The sequence below is a fragment of the Opisthorchis viverrini genome, assembly GCF_000715545.1.
Source record: "Opisthorchis viverrini unplaced genomic scaffold opera_v5_88, whole genome shotgun sequence".
NCBI lineage: Eukaryota > Metazoa > Platyhelminthes > Trematoda > Opisthorchiida > Opisthorchiidae > Opisthorchis > Opisthorchis viverrini.
Genome location: NW_008751745.1, coordinates 1325647 through 1340706, shown reverse-complemented (window position 1 = coordinate 1340706; position 15060 = coordinate 1325647). Strand labels below are relative to the sequence as shown.

Sequence of the window (15060 nt, the reverse complement as noted above, 5' to 3'; positions counted from 1 at the left end):
CAAGACATTTCACCTTACTTTGAACCATCTCTATACTTCCACTGAGAGAAATCTAGATCGCGAGAATCATCTTGTTTTATAGTAAAATCGTAGAACAGATTGACATGAGAAACCCTGCAAAGTTGAAACTCGTTTTAATTAAAATGTACAAGTTCAAGTTTGAAGAGTCTGCAGCTCAGATGAACCTAGCCAGTTCACACACTTCTCACAAGAAATAGTGGGGATCATGGTGACCCAGGTAATAGTGATGCAACTGGAAACAGACAGCACATTTGATTGTCAATTCACAGCAGGTACCTGTGTACCAGTCGGCACACTGACCAAAATTCTCATGGTGGCGATTACTAGTCTAGGTGAACAGCTCCAGGTGGGGCAAACCATTGTTTAATTTTGACGTAACTTTGACAATTAACGGTATGACTCGGCACCCCCCCTGCAACAGCTCAAACCACTAAGCAGAATAGACTCATGAGGCTAAATTGTGAACATTGATAGGTGCTGTCAACTGAAAAATGGCTTGATAACTCACCACCGAGGTCACTTCCGAGGAAGTTTTGGCAGAAACACTTCTACGCACTACGCATATTTCGACGAAGAGGGGCCCGAGTCAGCACTGCTATCATGATCACTCACTACCGACTCGACCTAAAAGACATTGGCGCAAGCCCTCAGCTCCCTTCCGAATTAAGAACCAGACCTGATTCAATCACAGTACGATTGACTCCGTTCATTTTATTGATATGTGTCCCTATTAATGAAGTAAAATTGATGGCTAATAGTACTGCGACCGAAGAGATAAAAGCAAAAAGTTTAAATTCTTTGTTTCTTAACCGTGTTATTCAAACGGACTCGGTATAAACTCAGCTAGGTACAGGATGTGAAATGCTGTATGTTTTCACTCGAAATTTATGGCAGTCCATTGAATGGAAACAGCCGCAGCTAAATGGGGTTCCTGACTCTTTTTTGGATACGAATGAACATCAGACCATTGTTGAGAGTGAACCTTGCGTTAAACTTTACTTTGGGTTCACTGTGGGTTACTAAACTTGGTTTAAAAGCTATATCTGGGCAGTTCGACAATGACTATCTAGCATGGTTTGGTGTCTGCATATACGCAACGAGGCGATTAGAAAGCTAGTTTTCGTTTTTGCAACAGGTAATTCCAGTGAACAACGTGTCCAGCTTTAGAAGCCGCGTTGGCTGGAACATGTGTTGCGTATGTCTAACCATGGTTTGCCGAAGATGCTGTTGTCCATGCCCGATTAAGAGTGCCGGAAGCAGAGAGGTGGCCAACCCCTGACCTGGCAGAGGAGTATGAAAAAAGTCACGAAAAGTTTTTGTTCGTGCGACTCGCCTTCCCACATGGGGACCGCGTGATCCTCACTGCGCCTAGTTGGAGACGCTGCAAGATATGGCTACTAACTGATGTCAGTGGAGATCTTGTTGTCAGCTTCTATCCAGATTGTTTGAATGGGTGTTTGAAGGTGTAGGCACCTCGGAATGATTGTAGTAAGCCAGCAATAAGCACCTTTCCCCGTCCAGCTTCATCCTTTTCTTCACAATAAGGCTCTCAAATAAATCACGGTTGTACGGCAGCAAAGCATCGGTGTTGAACACTGATTTCATGCCGTCGATGATGACGATGTTGCAGTTCAATTGATCATCGGTCCTCGTGGACAGTCTGATAAGCACCAAACAGTTCGCTAGATTAGATCGGAAACTGCTCCACCATACGAAGCTGATACGTTTCGTGCCAAATGACCATCAGTTGATGTGGTGACGACGTTCTCGTGGACCACAGCTGTCAAGCTAGACATGATGAGATCTTCTGGATGATTCCGAAGCTCAGCGCTGGGTAACTGCCACCTCCTCACTCCGAATAAAAAACCTCATTGCCTACAGACTGTCAAGTTGTCTAGCAAGGGTTAACAACATGTCAGAAAAGATCAGAGATTACACATCCTGCTTTGAATGAAGACGACACGTTCGTAATGGGGCTAGAGACAACTGCGGTCGAAGACGGTTACTTACACGGTGACATGTGTATTGGGTCGTGGAGGGGCAAAGGAACCAAAACGGTGATCATCCACATAATCTCGCGCTCCTTCTGTACTTAGCACCGTAGCCAATTCGTCGACCCAGTTCTGTAGATGCCATTCACTTTGGCAAGCGAAAATCAAGCGCCTTGGAATTGAGTAGGTGGATAGAGCATTATAAACAGAGTTTCGAATTTAAAATGTTGAACTCAATTAAATTTTGATTGCAGACAAAACATGCAGGAGTATTTCTAAGTGCACAAGCTTTAGTAATTTCAATATTCTTGTCCCAAACATAAACTTCAGATCATCAGATCGACTCTATACAACATTCACAAGCCAATTCGTATTTAAGCGAAGCGACTAAATATGTTAAACTAGATGCAACAGCGTGTCACAGATTAGACGTACGTCGGTTGAATTAGCACCATGGAAAACTTGGTCAGACGATTGTCCAGACTTGGTTACGTGATTGCTCGAAGGTTCTTACTAAAGCTGCTGCTGAAAGTTGGTGTGCCTCAATTTCTTCGGTCCATAAGGCCCTATAGTGCTACTAGTTTGTTGAGGCTGACTCGGAAGATTAGCTCTATTAGTAGTACGTACTGTCGCCACTTTCTGACGATACGCGTTGAGATCTGCACAAATGATAACCGACAAGTCAACGAAGATACCTTAGAATGCCGACATGACTAATCATTTTCTACCACAACCCGTGGGAGACATTTCATGCAGAATGTTTTTGCGAGCCAGCTACGCTATCCTCACACTTTCAGAAGGAACTTGTTAGAGTAGATTACCAGAAGGTACTCCAAGTTATCAATCTGCTGGATAGGCCCCAGTTTTTGCGAAATACAGCTCATCCGTTTTCCAAATTCAACTATTCCAGCAAGTTCTTCATATTTACCTTCTGTTGATGAACATATTTTCTCACGTCCAATGCGATTGCACAGTCCGAACAAAAGCAGAACACTGTAGAACACTTTAAGGTGAATCACACAATTCTTTCACAATCACTTCATTCAGTCAGCACTCATCCAAATTTTGAACATACTTGCTTCGCCCAAAGTATTGTTGCGTTTAGCTAAGTACATACCAATCTGGTTTTGACGGGAGACTCAACTTGAACCCAGCTGAATCTCTCGTTTAGGATTTTCTGTCTTTACATATAAAATGCATACGTTTGACTCGGATCCATTCAGCTGATGGAAATTAAATGAAACGTCATTGTTGGGGATATCTAAAACTTTGCTTCGTGTTCAATATGGAGACGATCTCCTTTAAGGGTACAACCGATAACTGGAGTTTTCGGCAACCGCATTAATGATGTTGTGGCAAAAATAAGGTCTCCTGTTTATTAGCTGCTACTATTATGTGTCTGACAGTTTCAGAGGGTTTTGGTAAACAATCGGTGGATTTATTGCTTATTTATTGTCTACCAAAACCCTCTGAAACAATGACTTCCCAATCGGTCCCAAATATTTTCCAATTGATTGTCTGACAGTTTGTTTTTGTTCCACATCCGTGAGAGCCAGTTGAGAAGGTAATGGAAACCCAACTTCAAAAAAGTAGATATTTTAAAATCTACTATGCGTAAATAGCACTACCATTGCGAAGCAGTGAAGATTTCGTGTAGCCCAAATGCTAATCGGAAAACCCACCAATATTATCTACTGCACATACGTGAAGTACCAGTTTTGTAACATTGCTAAAGACAAGGACTTCTTACCCATGTGTGTTGTAGACCTTCAGGTAGTAATTCCTCGCATTAGTTTCAACCTTTCTAATGAAGGCAAACGACTGATCCATGAGTAGAACTTTGCAAAACCTCCATTGTCGCTTCACTTTATTCATAAAGGCTCCAGTTTGAAAGAAGCGTTCAATGTCCATCTCCTCAACTGATTGGTCCGTTTTGACGGATCTTTTTAGGTAGAGTAGATAAGTATCTTTTATCACTAGCCATCTGTTAAAATTGAGAAAAGAACCAGATAAAGTGTGTCACAAGAACGCAGTCAACGTGAACGTTTATTGACGTAAAAGGACCAGTCCTTAAGGTTGTTTATTTCTGCGGTAAACGTCAGTCAGAAGTATTCTCCGAGTTTCCGCCAACCCTATGTTCTACAAGGACTTAAATTGTACAAAATTCCACAAACACTCACCCGCTTACCAGTTGGTAATAATGATGATTCATCTAGACTTCAGCTGGATTTCTTTTTTGTGATATTCTTCAACTGAATGTGCTGCACAAAAACACCTCATATTGCAGCTGGTGTGTGTATTTTCATGAAAGATGCTGCTCACGGGGTTGCTGAAAACCCTTCGACTGTTCACGATCGGTTTGGCCTTTCTTGATGCTCATCAGGTAGGGGCTGTCTCGTTATGTTTTACTTTAACCCAAATTGTTCGAAACTCACTAAATTCACTCATTTGTATCCCAATATGGATTCGAATAAGTCTACCGTCGACACCAGATGGGCGTACAAAGGATTGTATTTGACAGATCATTCCATATTGTTGTAAGCAAAATGTTCCGGAAAAGACGCTGACATGAATGCCCATAGTCAATCAATCAGGAACTACGCATGTTCCACAACGAATCCCAGCTTTATTGGAGTTAGAAGATATCCGTCCCAGTAAACTTTCTATATCCGTTTTGCGTGACAAAAAGCGTGGAATCTCTTCCGGGGGATGTGTTTATGCAGTCATAAACTAAATTAATGTGCCTAAGAAACCAAGCCAGTTGGGTTGTTCGCTCCAGTCCGGTATACTGGCGGATCAACCAGTCGTGCCAGTATCGAATACTGTTTCGGAAAAAGCACATTTTCGTATTATGTTCGAAACAAAAAACGCCAACTCTGAAGCTAACGAAGCTTCCGCAAACCTCTTTAGCCGTACTCTCCCGAGGTCCACAGATAATCCCCCAAATGGTGACTGAGCCAAGAATTCCCGCTACTGTTTTTTTGAAGCGACACTAGTCATCACATACTCATCGAACCTGTGCGTCTATTAGGTTACAAACCAAAGCAGCGGAATTCGTACGTGGCAGATATGCTGCAACCCAACTCTTCCACTGAAATGAACCCTCGAAGCATGCGGAATGTGGTAATCTAGTAAGGTGTTCCGAATGTCGAATACCGGTGACTTGCAGGGGAGAATTATTTTGCGGAGACCTACAGGTGATGGTGGACGAGGCTGCCGTTCTAACAAACGCTGATTTCTGCTCTCCTGTAGTCGGTTGCTCCATGTTGCTCCTCAGACGACTCGGGAAGAACCCACATTTCTCGTAATTTATCCTTCGGTTATCTGGTGATGTTGACGCAGATGGTCGCTGAAACTACGACGTGAGACTTGTGCCTAGGCAAAAGGCTGAGTGTGTTTTATTGAGTTTGCTCTCAGCAAATAGCCAACTTCGTGCTGTTCAGCTGAGATCATGACATTTCATTGTGGCAAACGGCGTCTATTTATTGTCAGCGTACGCTCTGGCAGATGGCAGCTCTAGGCAGAGGAGAGCTCCCATCGACTGTTGTCACAGTTGCTTTGGTCAGCAAGAAGCGGAGATAGCATGAGTCTAGCAAGTGATTTAAATATTCAGATCGACCACCTAAGACGGGAGGAAGCCCGTCTTCGCTGCCGAGTTAACACTCACCAAACAGACTTAAGAGATCAAATACACAGTAATATTCTGAATGTCGTTTCTCTTTAGCCAGCACAACTTTTGATTACATGCGCACACAGAGTTGACTGGAGGCCATGAACTGCAAGCGGGCCCGCACTCGGTTATACAGTGTGACAGCCAGCTACTGTTCATTTCTGCCACTTGACCGGATGATTTTGATTACTACTGGAAAAAGCTAAAAAGAGCCATGGTCATAGCACTTCAGACCGCCTGCTCGAGTTCGCTTGAACGATCAGCAGATCTCACTGATGCGAGAAAAATCATACCAGCAACAATTGATGGTGAACACAAATCCCCCAAATGCCAGATAATGAAAACATAAAGCTTTCTGAAAAGAACAGAACCCCACTTCACTCGCGGGAATGTTGTCTTGGACAATGGTCAGACGCTTTAAAGAACAGTTCAGCTGGCCTCTCCAACCTCTGAAAGGATCAAATACACCCGAATGGAACCAAGATGAGAGTTGACTACTGCTTCAGGGTAACAAAGCACCCGGTCCAAAATGCTCGCATCATGCACTCTTTAAACTCTCTTTTGAGTTAAGCACATCCAGTGGTGACAGGCAATGGTGTCCATTTCGGCACTTTTTTACGTGGCTCTTTAATCGACGTACTGTTTAAGCCTTCTTTGCCTGTCTGCAACAGTTTGGGGATGAAAAAATATGCGCGCGGCCTTCTCTCACGAATATCAACTAAGTCGACGACATTGTTCATCTTAGATCAGACCCTTTAGAAATGCATTGCTCAGAACGCTGTTTACGCCTGGAAAGTGTAAAGTAATACCATAAGACTGGGTGGAACCGAGTCCAAATTTCATGCTTGTGGAATAGTCGATCGGTTCTGGTAGATAGGTTCGCCTATTTGAGCACCTCTGTAAGTCTCGATGGGTTATCGGAATACAAAATCACTTCTGAAACCATGAAGATCAGAGCAGCTTTTGCCAACCTTCGACATCTGTGGCGTCAACATAATGCCATTTTGACTGTCAAAATTAGAGTGCACAATGCTGCTGTTTGATCTGCCTCACTTTATGGATCAAAGATTTAGCCGCTACGTGCGGAGTTCTCTAAAGACTCTGTTTGACCGTTGGGATCCCTGAGGCGTTGTGACGATCTGGCGAGAATATCGAATCAGTAATAATGAGGAGAGCGAGATGGTTTGCACGGAAGACATCTCTCTCTTTACAGATCAGTTGGCCATACACCATAGGTGGCGCTGGTAGGGCCATGTTTTCGGCACAAGGTTAGTGGGTGACTGATCATAAAGCTATGGGTGCATATGTCATTACACCATGTTTCCTCACCCTAGGTATCAAGTTGTCTGTAAAAATCAACAAAAATAGTTTCCGGTGGCATTTTGTACGTAATTAATGCCATTGGACTTTAAACACAATTCACGTTCAGATATCCCGGTGCTCTCGAGACATCTCAATAAAAAATCAGTTGAAGTGTAACAACGGAGCGACGTCAAATGAAACTTTTCGATAGGTTACAAACTCCTCCAGTTTCATGCTGGAGGATGAACCCTCTTTCGGACACCCTACCTAATCACCAAGCCATCCTTAGATTTCGGTCCAGACACAGTGGAGTCACCATCGAAAATTCACTGAAGGCCAAACAACTTGACACTGAAGACGTATGGTATGCCCAGCAAACGACATATAAGTTTGGGAGGAGAAATTTGCTCTTCATCAAGCCTAATTCTCAACTACCTCCCCACAACCGTTCCTTTATTTTGCACTCATTGAAAATAAACCATACACATTTAGTAGGCTCCCAAATGATCTCTCCGCGGAAATAATTCCTATTCAGGGACAAATAGTGACGATGTCCTTTGAAGCGTGAGTTCTGCTGAGGTATTGTCTGTCTAGAGTTAGATCTTTCTCATTTGTATCGTGGATAAACGCCTTCCTAACGCATGTCTAACCAGCTTTTGTCAGGTAATTCTTGGGTAATACTCATGTAGACGTTCAGTTAGTGCTAGCGGGAGAGAGAATTAGACCCAATGTGGATGGTTTGCTAACTACACTCTTCAGAGAGTTTTAGTTAGGATTAAGTTGAGTATTCAGTTAACACCGACTTAGTTTCCAAATGCTTGAAGTAGTATACAGTAGTATACAATTTGGCATTCACGTAGGAAATAAAGTTGACGGGAACTCAGGAACTACACCTCAAGAACAGCGAAATCGGTGACGGGCTGTCAAGGAAATTTTGGCAGCCTTATTACAGGTTTTGTGTGGAGAAAGACGCTTGAGTTGTCTGTTTAAAGCATAACATCAACAAGTAATTGCTCCCAAATTAATCCATCGGATGGGAAAATAAGCCGCCTTAGGTCAGAAGCCTCCGCTAGTTATTGACTGTTTTGCCTCTCAACATCCTCAAAAATTAGTATACTATGTCTACTCATTCATGTGAAACTGCAGGTGATATTTATACTTTTCAAACACTGCTTAAAACACGGTTCTGGCTAGTTTTGCATCCCACCTTCAATGCAACACTGCCTAGAACTTCGTTACTCCAAGGAGTTAGTTGCAATTAAAATATGGAAGAATTAAGGTCAAGAAATTTGGGTCAAGAGGCATGAATGAAGTTTGATAAGAAAACAGGCTACGGTGTTGGACTGTTACAGTGAATTAGGACCTAATGGTTAGAGATTGTGACGCCTTCGTAAACTAATTGGAGCACACGCTCCAGCGACTGTTAATTGGAACTACAGTCCTGTCATGATTTTGTAAATGAAGTCAGTAGTATTGTTCATATTCACATCACTCTCGTTTGAATAGTCGTCGTCCTGTACTGGCGTAATTATTCTGGTGAGTCCACACCAAATGGGGGTGCACTGGACTTAGGTTTCGTTTTCATTTGAGCTTATCAGTAGTGCATAACCAACGGCCTTGCCGGGAAGTAAGTATATGCTGAAACTGTTTCATCCATACAGGACGTTATTAGTAGTATGCATCAGCGGGGAGATTTGTGTTAGCATCTTCGGTTTGTAGTTGAACAATATGTCACTCAGCCAAGAATGGCTGATCAGCATTATGAACAGCCCTTACTTAGACACGGTGTAGCGCCACTATCGTTCAGTCACACAGCTCGTTTCACTTGATCTGGACTTGACTAACCCGCTGAGTGACGAATTCTCAGATGGGAGAGTCAGGCGATCGTTGGATGTTCTCCGTTCTGTGTTTGTTGTAGTTTGTTGATAGTGTTAAGCGGAAAGATTGAAACACAGTGAGTTGGGAAGTTTAATACCTCTACTGGAATTCGAGTTATAGTACAAATTAGGTACTGCTGAAGCTTGCCTCACAAAAACTGACAGGCAGGTCGTTTGGTTGGGTTCATTAATACGGAATTATCATTGACTGTCAGTGGTCGTGCTTTTTGGTTGCAAGACTCCGAAATTGTATGACAACCAGAGAATGGTATTCCACTGCTGTGCTATTGAAAACGACCAGATTCTGTGTGCAAACAAACCTATTTAATAATAAACTGATCACAGAAATAAGAGCAAATTTAAAAATCCCAGTGTCTTTGACTTATCCCATTAAATGGGTGCCTAGATATAGCAGATATAACAGCATCATAGATGTAGCCCACATTCTACTTACATTTATCAGTCGTCACTTAATTTTATGTGAGTTTGTAAACTAGGATACGTGATAGCGTTGTGCATCCAAGTTATGAAACTATGCACGTATGATATACTTCTGAAAGGTGTTCATCGTGAAATAGTCACCTAGAACAGCTCGTTTAAACACACGGTAGATAGAAGTATTTCCTTGTCCCGATTTCTGAAACTTTTACCTGACTCGACATTGCTTAAGTGGTTGTCCGAAACTCTTTGCAGATAGCTACTACTTTTGGCCTTTTAGAAACTCATCACTTACTTTATTTATGAATGCTGGTCAAGGGAGATCATGGTTACGCTAACCTTGGACCACGGGCTCTGTCGAGAGTGACTGCATTCATACCAGGCACCCCTACATCCAACCTTGTACCCGATGTTTGTCTAAAAATTCTGTCTCTCATTTGATCAATCAACGTTTTGTGAATGCTGTGTAACGTGCCTAGGTAGATCCAGTTAGTGCTATCTTGAACAAATAGAAGCCAAATACGTATCGAACTTACTGAGGGCTGTCAAGGAATAGAAACGACCCGTGATGTAACACAGAAACACTGAACCGGCCTCGTCGAAAGACAAACGTGATATCCACAGGTCGATCTGTTGACCCCAAACGAACTCTCAAGATCATCTTGAGCAGTCAATCGCCTCGACAACTAACAATTCGTGACCGCCCCTGATTCGGTTCGTCATATCAACTTTAAGAAGGGATGAGTTACTGATTCACACTGTGTGACTATCCTGAATGTGAAACTTCACAACCATCACACAAAACTTTAACGTGTTTCCGACGTTATTACTAGAGAGAGTGAAGTAAATGCATTACACGTAGCTGGTGCAGGTGAAGGAATAATGGCATAACGCCACAATTTTGTGGAAAAAGCAACCGAGTTCCGAGAAGCTTTGCAAGCAATCGACTCCTTGATATGAATGAGAAAATGCTACTTCCTATACTCCGGAATACGGATAGCATGGAATTAGCGATATCAATAGACCGGCAGAATTATGCCAGTTCGAATTGTCGGGATGTTTCCATAGACATCAAAGTAAATCCGTGAAACATTGTTGAGCTCAGAGACAAGACAGAATGCTGCAATCTACAATCATAGTTAAATTTTGCCATGGAAGGTCGCTAATCTTTCCCTGTACAGTCTTGATGGAACCACGGGATTTAAACACTCACCGAAGCCAACTATTCATATGGTTGCTGAAGACCCTTCTACAGCTTACCACCAGTTTGTCTCAGTCGGGGCTCATCAAGTAAGTCTAGTCCGCATACAAATGCACCATCCGTGTGAAACTGCCAGATAACCAGCTATCCGGAACCAGTCTGCTTGCCAGTCGATAGATATTCTCGATTTTAGACAACAAAACTAGAGTCTGAGATGTTATACAGATTGAAGATGAATTGCCAACAGCCACGAAAACAGTCACGACGGGCTTTATACACATCTTGTGATCCACTACCCAACCTCTGTACCACGGACGTGTAGCAAAACGCCTGTGCTGCACCATGGTTTCTACCTGGCTGCGTGTTGTAATGAGGAGCCCAAGTATGGATAAGACAGCTCTTCATTGCATTGCTCAATAAACCCTCTTAAAGTCATGGGGAACATTAATGTCCTGAAACCATTTTACGAACTGTGAGACAGTTTTCCATCCATCCCCGGAGGACCACAACCATATATGCATCATCCATACCAAAGGTGAAACACAAACCACTCTATGGTCAACTAGAAAGAGGAGCGAACATTCTGATTTGTATGGTAAACTCATGATAAATTTCACAAGCACAAATAACCCACTTTGACGACCTAAAGCTCACCTTGACTGTCTACAAAATTTGTTGGTACAACATAGCGGTAGGAGCCTGTTCGAGCTGAGTTTGTGCACGTAGTCTTCTTTCCACTTTGTCAGACCAAGTCGCTCGTGGAAGGAGACTGGCGATATCTCGAAAAATCTTATCTGTTTTTAGAGGAAACCGAGCAGGCATAAAAGTATGAACATGGTCTGAAGTTCAGTTTTCTGAAAGAGAAGTAATCATGAAAGAGTATGTTTGGATTTTATGGACATGGCGGTGATAATTTGGTCTTCTGATGCAAACGACGTCAACTATGAAACCAGGTCGATGCAGATCCGGATGTTAGACATAACTGGTGGGATTCAACAGGGACGAAGCTAGCAGTTGGCTGTTGAACAGTCTCCAATGGCATGAGTCGTGTTCAGTCATAAGATTGTGTGCGCCCAACTGGTAAACAATGTTTACAGCACCAGTGAGACCGATTACATGTATTCTATTTGACTTCATGTTGAATGGATAATTCATTGTATAAACCGCGATTGCTAAATAAAGCAACACGACCAAGTACTGTTAGCAGGATCTGACCGTAGGGGTGGTTTCCACCCAACACAGAAACGCAGGAATGACCTAAGCCTAGGGAGGGTCACTATGATCGTCTTCAGTGTGGTAAAAATATTTCATTGATCTCTAACTTTCATCTCTACAGGCCTTTTCCCTTCTTACGTTATTCATTTGGGCCCCCGATGCAGGCATGTGATGTGCATTGTGTGATTTAAAGTAACCATGTTGCAGGGGAGCTAGTACACAAGGTAGAAAGTAAAACCAGACCTTATCAGCTGCTGTACGACTCGCTGCCCTTGGAAGGGCTGGTCAAGGAAAACAGGAGAGTGTTGTGGTGTTTGAATAACCCGAATCAACGAAGAAAGCCGTCAATCCAGTGGTAGTTGAGTTCGACAGTGAGTAGTCGACTAATGATGTTGCGGAAATTTTCGGGTTTCTGGTATCAGTGAAATACCACTTTCATCCTACGACTCCTTCTATACCAGGATAATTTGGGTACTAAAATGCGGAATAAGTTAGTTTGTTTTTGGTCTGAGTTGCATGTCTATTTACTGTGTGTAGTGTGAAAAGGGGGATGTCCATTCGTGTCCGATAATTGCACGAACATGAATAAAACCTGACCTACTGTGATTAAAGTTCGTAAGCCTGACGCGTGACGCAGGTGGTAGCCACGTACACAAAAATTGTAGTTTACGTTTCGTTAGCTAAGGTTGCAAGTAGGACAGTAATTGGTGTGTGATTTAAGCGTTTTCGATGCGTGATCTGGTGAGTGACCGCTGAAAAACCGCCTGATAATTCGCAGTTTTCGTGTGCAGATACGGTAGTTGATCATTTTGGTCTACGAAGCGACATAGCGAAATCGTTCACCAGATGCTGGAGGTGAATGCAGTAAAAATCTCTCACACATTGGCCACCTCATTAATCACGCAAAATAAACAAACTTTTGACGTTTTTGTTCACAAAACTACCACGCTATCAATTCAAAAACTATGATTTCGTAGAAAACACAATGGAGAAATGGTTTCAGTTGTTTTTGTCACGCAAATTGACACTAAAGTTCGCCCTTATCCTTTGTTTTGTGTCGTTTCCCATGACGTGTTTCAGCTGTAGTACCCTTCGGTACCCAACTGACATGCCACCAAAAAGAAGCACGAGGGCTGGGATACTACCAGGTTACCCAAGCCTTGACAGGTGAAGTCTAGAAGCAGAGTTCTAGTTCGAACAACGGACTCTCTGGTGAGTGAATTCGTGCTCTAACCACTGAGCCATCTCACCACCTCATGGCATCGAAGAAGTTGGATTAGAAAATCCAATCCTGCTCTGCTGTGTTTTGGTGGGCGACATGCACCATGATATGGTTCATTGCATTCAAGAATTGTGTGGACACCAACTGCACAAAATAGCCACAAACTGCCGGTGTTCCTTGTCAACAGCTTATGGTCGGTGGCAAACGAGTCAATTTGTGAACGCAGTTAGAGATGAGACACATGCTTCGCGCAGCTGAGATTTCCAGGATTTGACTACATCTTTGTTAAAACATGCGGTTGAATTCCTAGTCCACCACTTGCTAAATATCGGGTCACGGATGGTCAGGTTGCTTAGCTTAGTCATCAGCTGGCTTTAGCAGTGCAATCATTTGAGAGGAGTGACCTTCGCTTCGCGTACATCCTACAGAGAGAGAGAGAGAGTGAGTGAGTGAAACCAACACAGATTTTTAATACTCAGTAAATAGCATCGATGAACCTCGCCTTTCAAAGCTGTGTTAGTCAAATGGTTATGGATGCAATTTTTGTACAAAGTCATCACTGGAACAGTACAGCAATGGCTGTGACGTTTAGTGTGCACTGATATGAAATTCAGAGATAGAAAATATATGGACTAGACGTTTTGCAATGAGATTTGAAAATGCCAACTACGGTTATCTGGAATGATCCTAGTCCACTGCGTTTGGAATATAATACAGTAGATGAACAGCTACCAACAACCTTAAGATAGTCATCAGTCATTCGGGCCTGAGGAATACATAGAATGGCCGTTTGGACAAGTTCATCGGTACCGACACTTTCTCAAATCAGAGGTTTTGCCAATCACAGTTTAACAAAATATTCCAAAAGTACTTCCGTAACGACCGAGTTTGGTCTAAAAGGCATATTTTCAAAGAACCTCAAACACAAGCGCTTCCAGCTTTTTGACACAAAGGCACACACCAGTTGGTCTACAGCATAACAGAGAAGGTCAAATACCTAGTCTTCTTACTTTGGACAAGGACCATGGACTCTATCAAGTGTTTGGCATACCTCATGGACAAGGTGTACTGATTTACCCAATGACTGCATATCGAGAGGCTACTTCTGAGTCCTTTCATTGGCCAACCTAGACCCCACCCTTTCTCGATGATACTATGACAGTTGTACTTACGCACGTCCAATGAGTTTAGCCTTTCAAGTTTCGCCTTTCGTAACGAGCCAACTGGCTCTGGTACCCACAATTCATACGTTAGGATCCGATGTAAACCAAGTGTGTAACTATACGAACCTACTCCAAGAGGTGTCAACGATAATCGTAAGGTGAAACTCGGACTTGTCCCCTAGGAATGACCTGTTGTAATGGTCAGTGCTCATCCCTCCTGATTTCCTCACAGGATTGGTCAGTGTTTGCAAGAGTAAAACCGGAAATCTCTGATTATTCTCAATCTACTTTATGTGTGTGAAGTCCCAGCCGTCAGTATAACAGTATGATTTGTTAGAGTGGAACCAACATAGTAGTATTGGTTGTCAATCTGCTCAGCAAGCTTGACAAATGCTACTCAAAAATACTTGGCAAGCTTGGAGGACAGATCAACAGCCACTAATGGTATCGGAAGCGATGTATTGCTTGGGAAATTGATTAATGCGTTTTCCTCAAAAAAGTCCACATACTAAGACGAACAATGTTGAACCCATTACTATCTTATATCTAGTGATTAATTGTTGAACACCCAACAAGCCATCAGACAAAATTTACCGAGGCATGTCCGGTTAATAGTGAATATTATCAGTTCCGAAATTGGTTCAGTCACAAGATTCGTCTTTAAACGGTTCCATCGAGTGGATAGAGACATACTGGTAGCATGGTTTTTCACTTGTTTGTGTATTTTGGGGACGACGTTTAGGTAGTGACAGATACAACCCATCGACAGACGGCTCAGGAACAAGGTCTGCCCCAGTAAACGGTACCGCAAAAAGCATCACTTCCATGAATGAGTGATGGACTCTGTGGGCCTTTTTCTGTGACATGAGTAGTAAAAATAAACGGTCTTTTAGAGAGAATTGCTACTGACATGACAGTATGATAGGTTCGGTGATATACGGAACGTGTGAAGCTGCCGTC

At 42.8% G+C, this 15060-nt stretch overlaps 1 protein-coding gene across 1 annotated transcript in view; it reads right to left on the bottom strand.

The window, feature by feature from the left end:
• T265_05014 (hypothetical protein) overlaps nt 1-15060 on the bottom strand; it is a gene marked incomplete at both ends in the record, with an annotated part of 64406 nt that overhangs the window by 43146 nt on the left and 6200 nt on the right. Inside the window, 3 exons of the mRNA XM_009169904.1 lie at nt 2032-2184; nt 3763-3996; nt 11155-11294. Of these exons, the coding sequence (XP_009168168.1) occupies nt 2032-2184; nt 3763-3996; nt 11155-11294 (527 nt within the window). The remainder of the gene's footprint in view (nt 1-2031; nt 2185-3762; nt 3997-11154; nt 11295-15060) is intronic.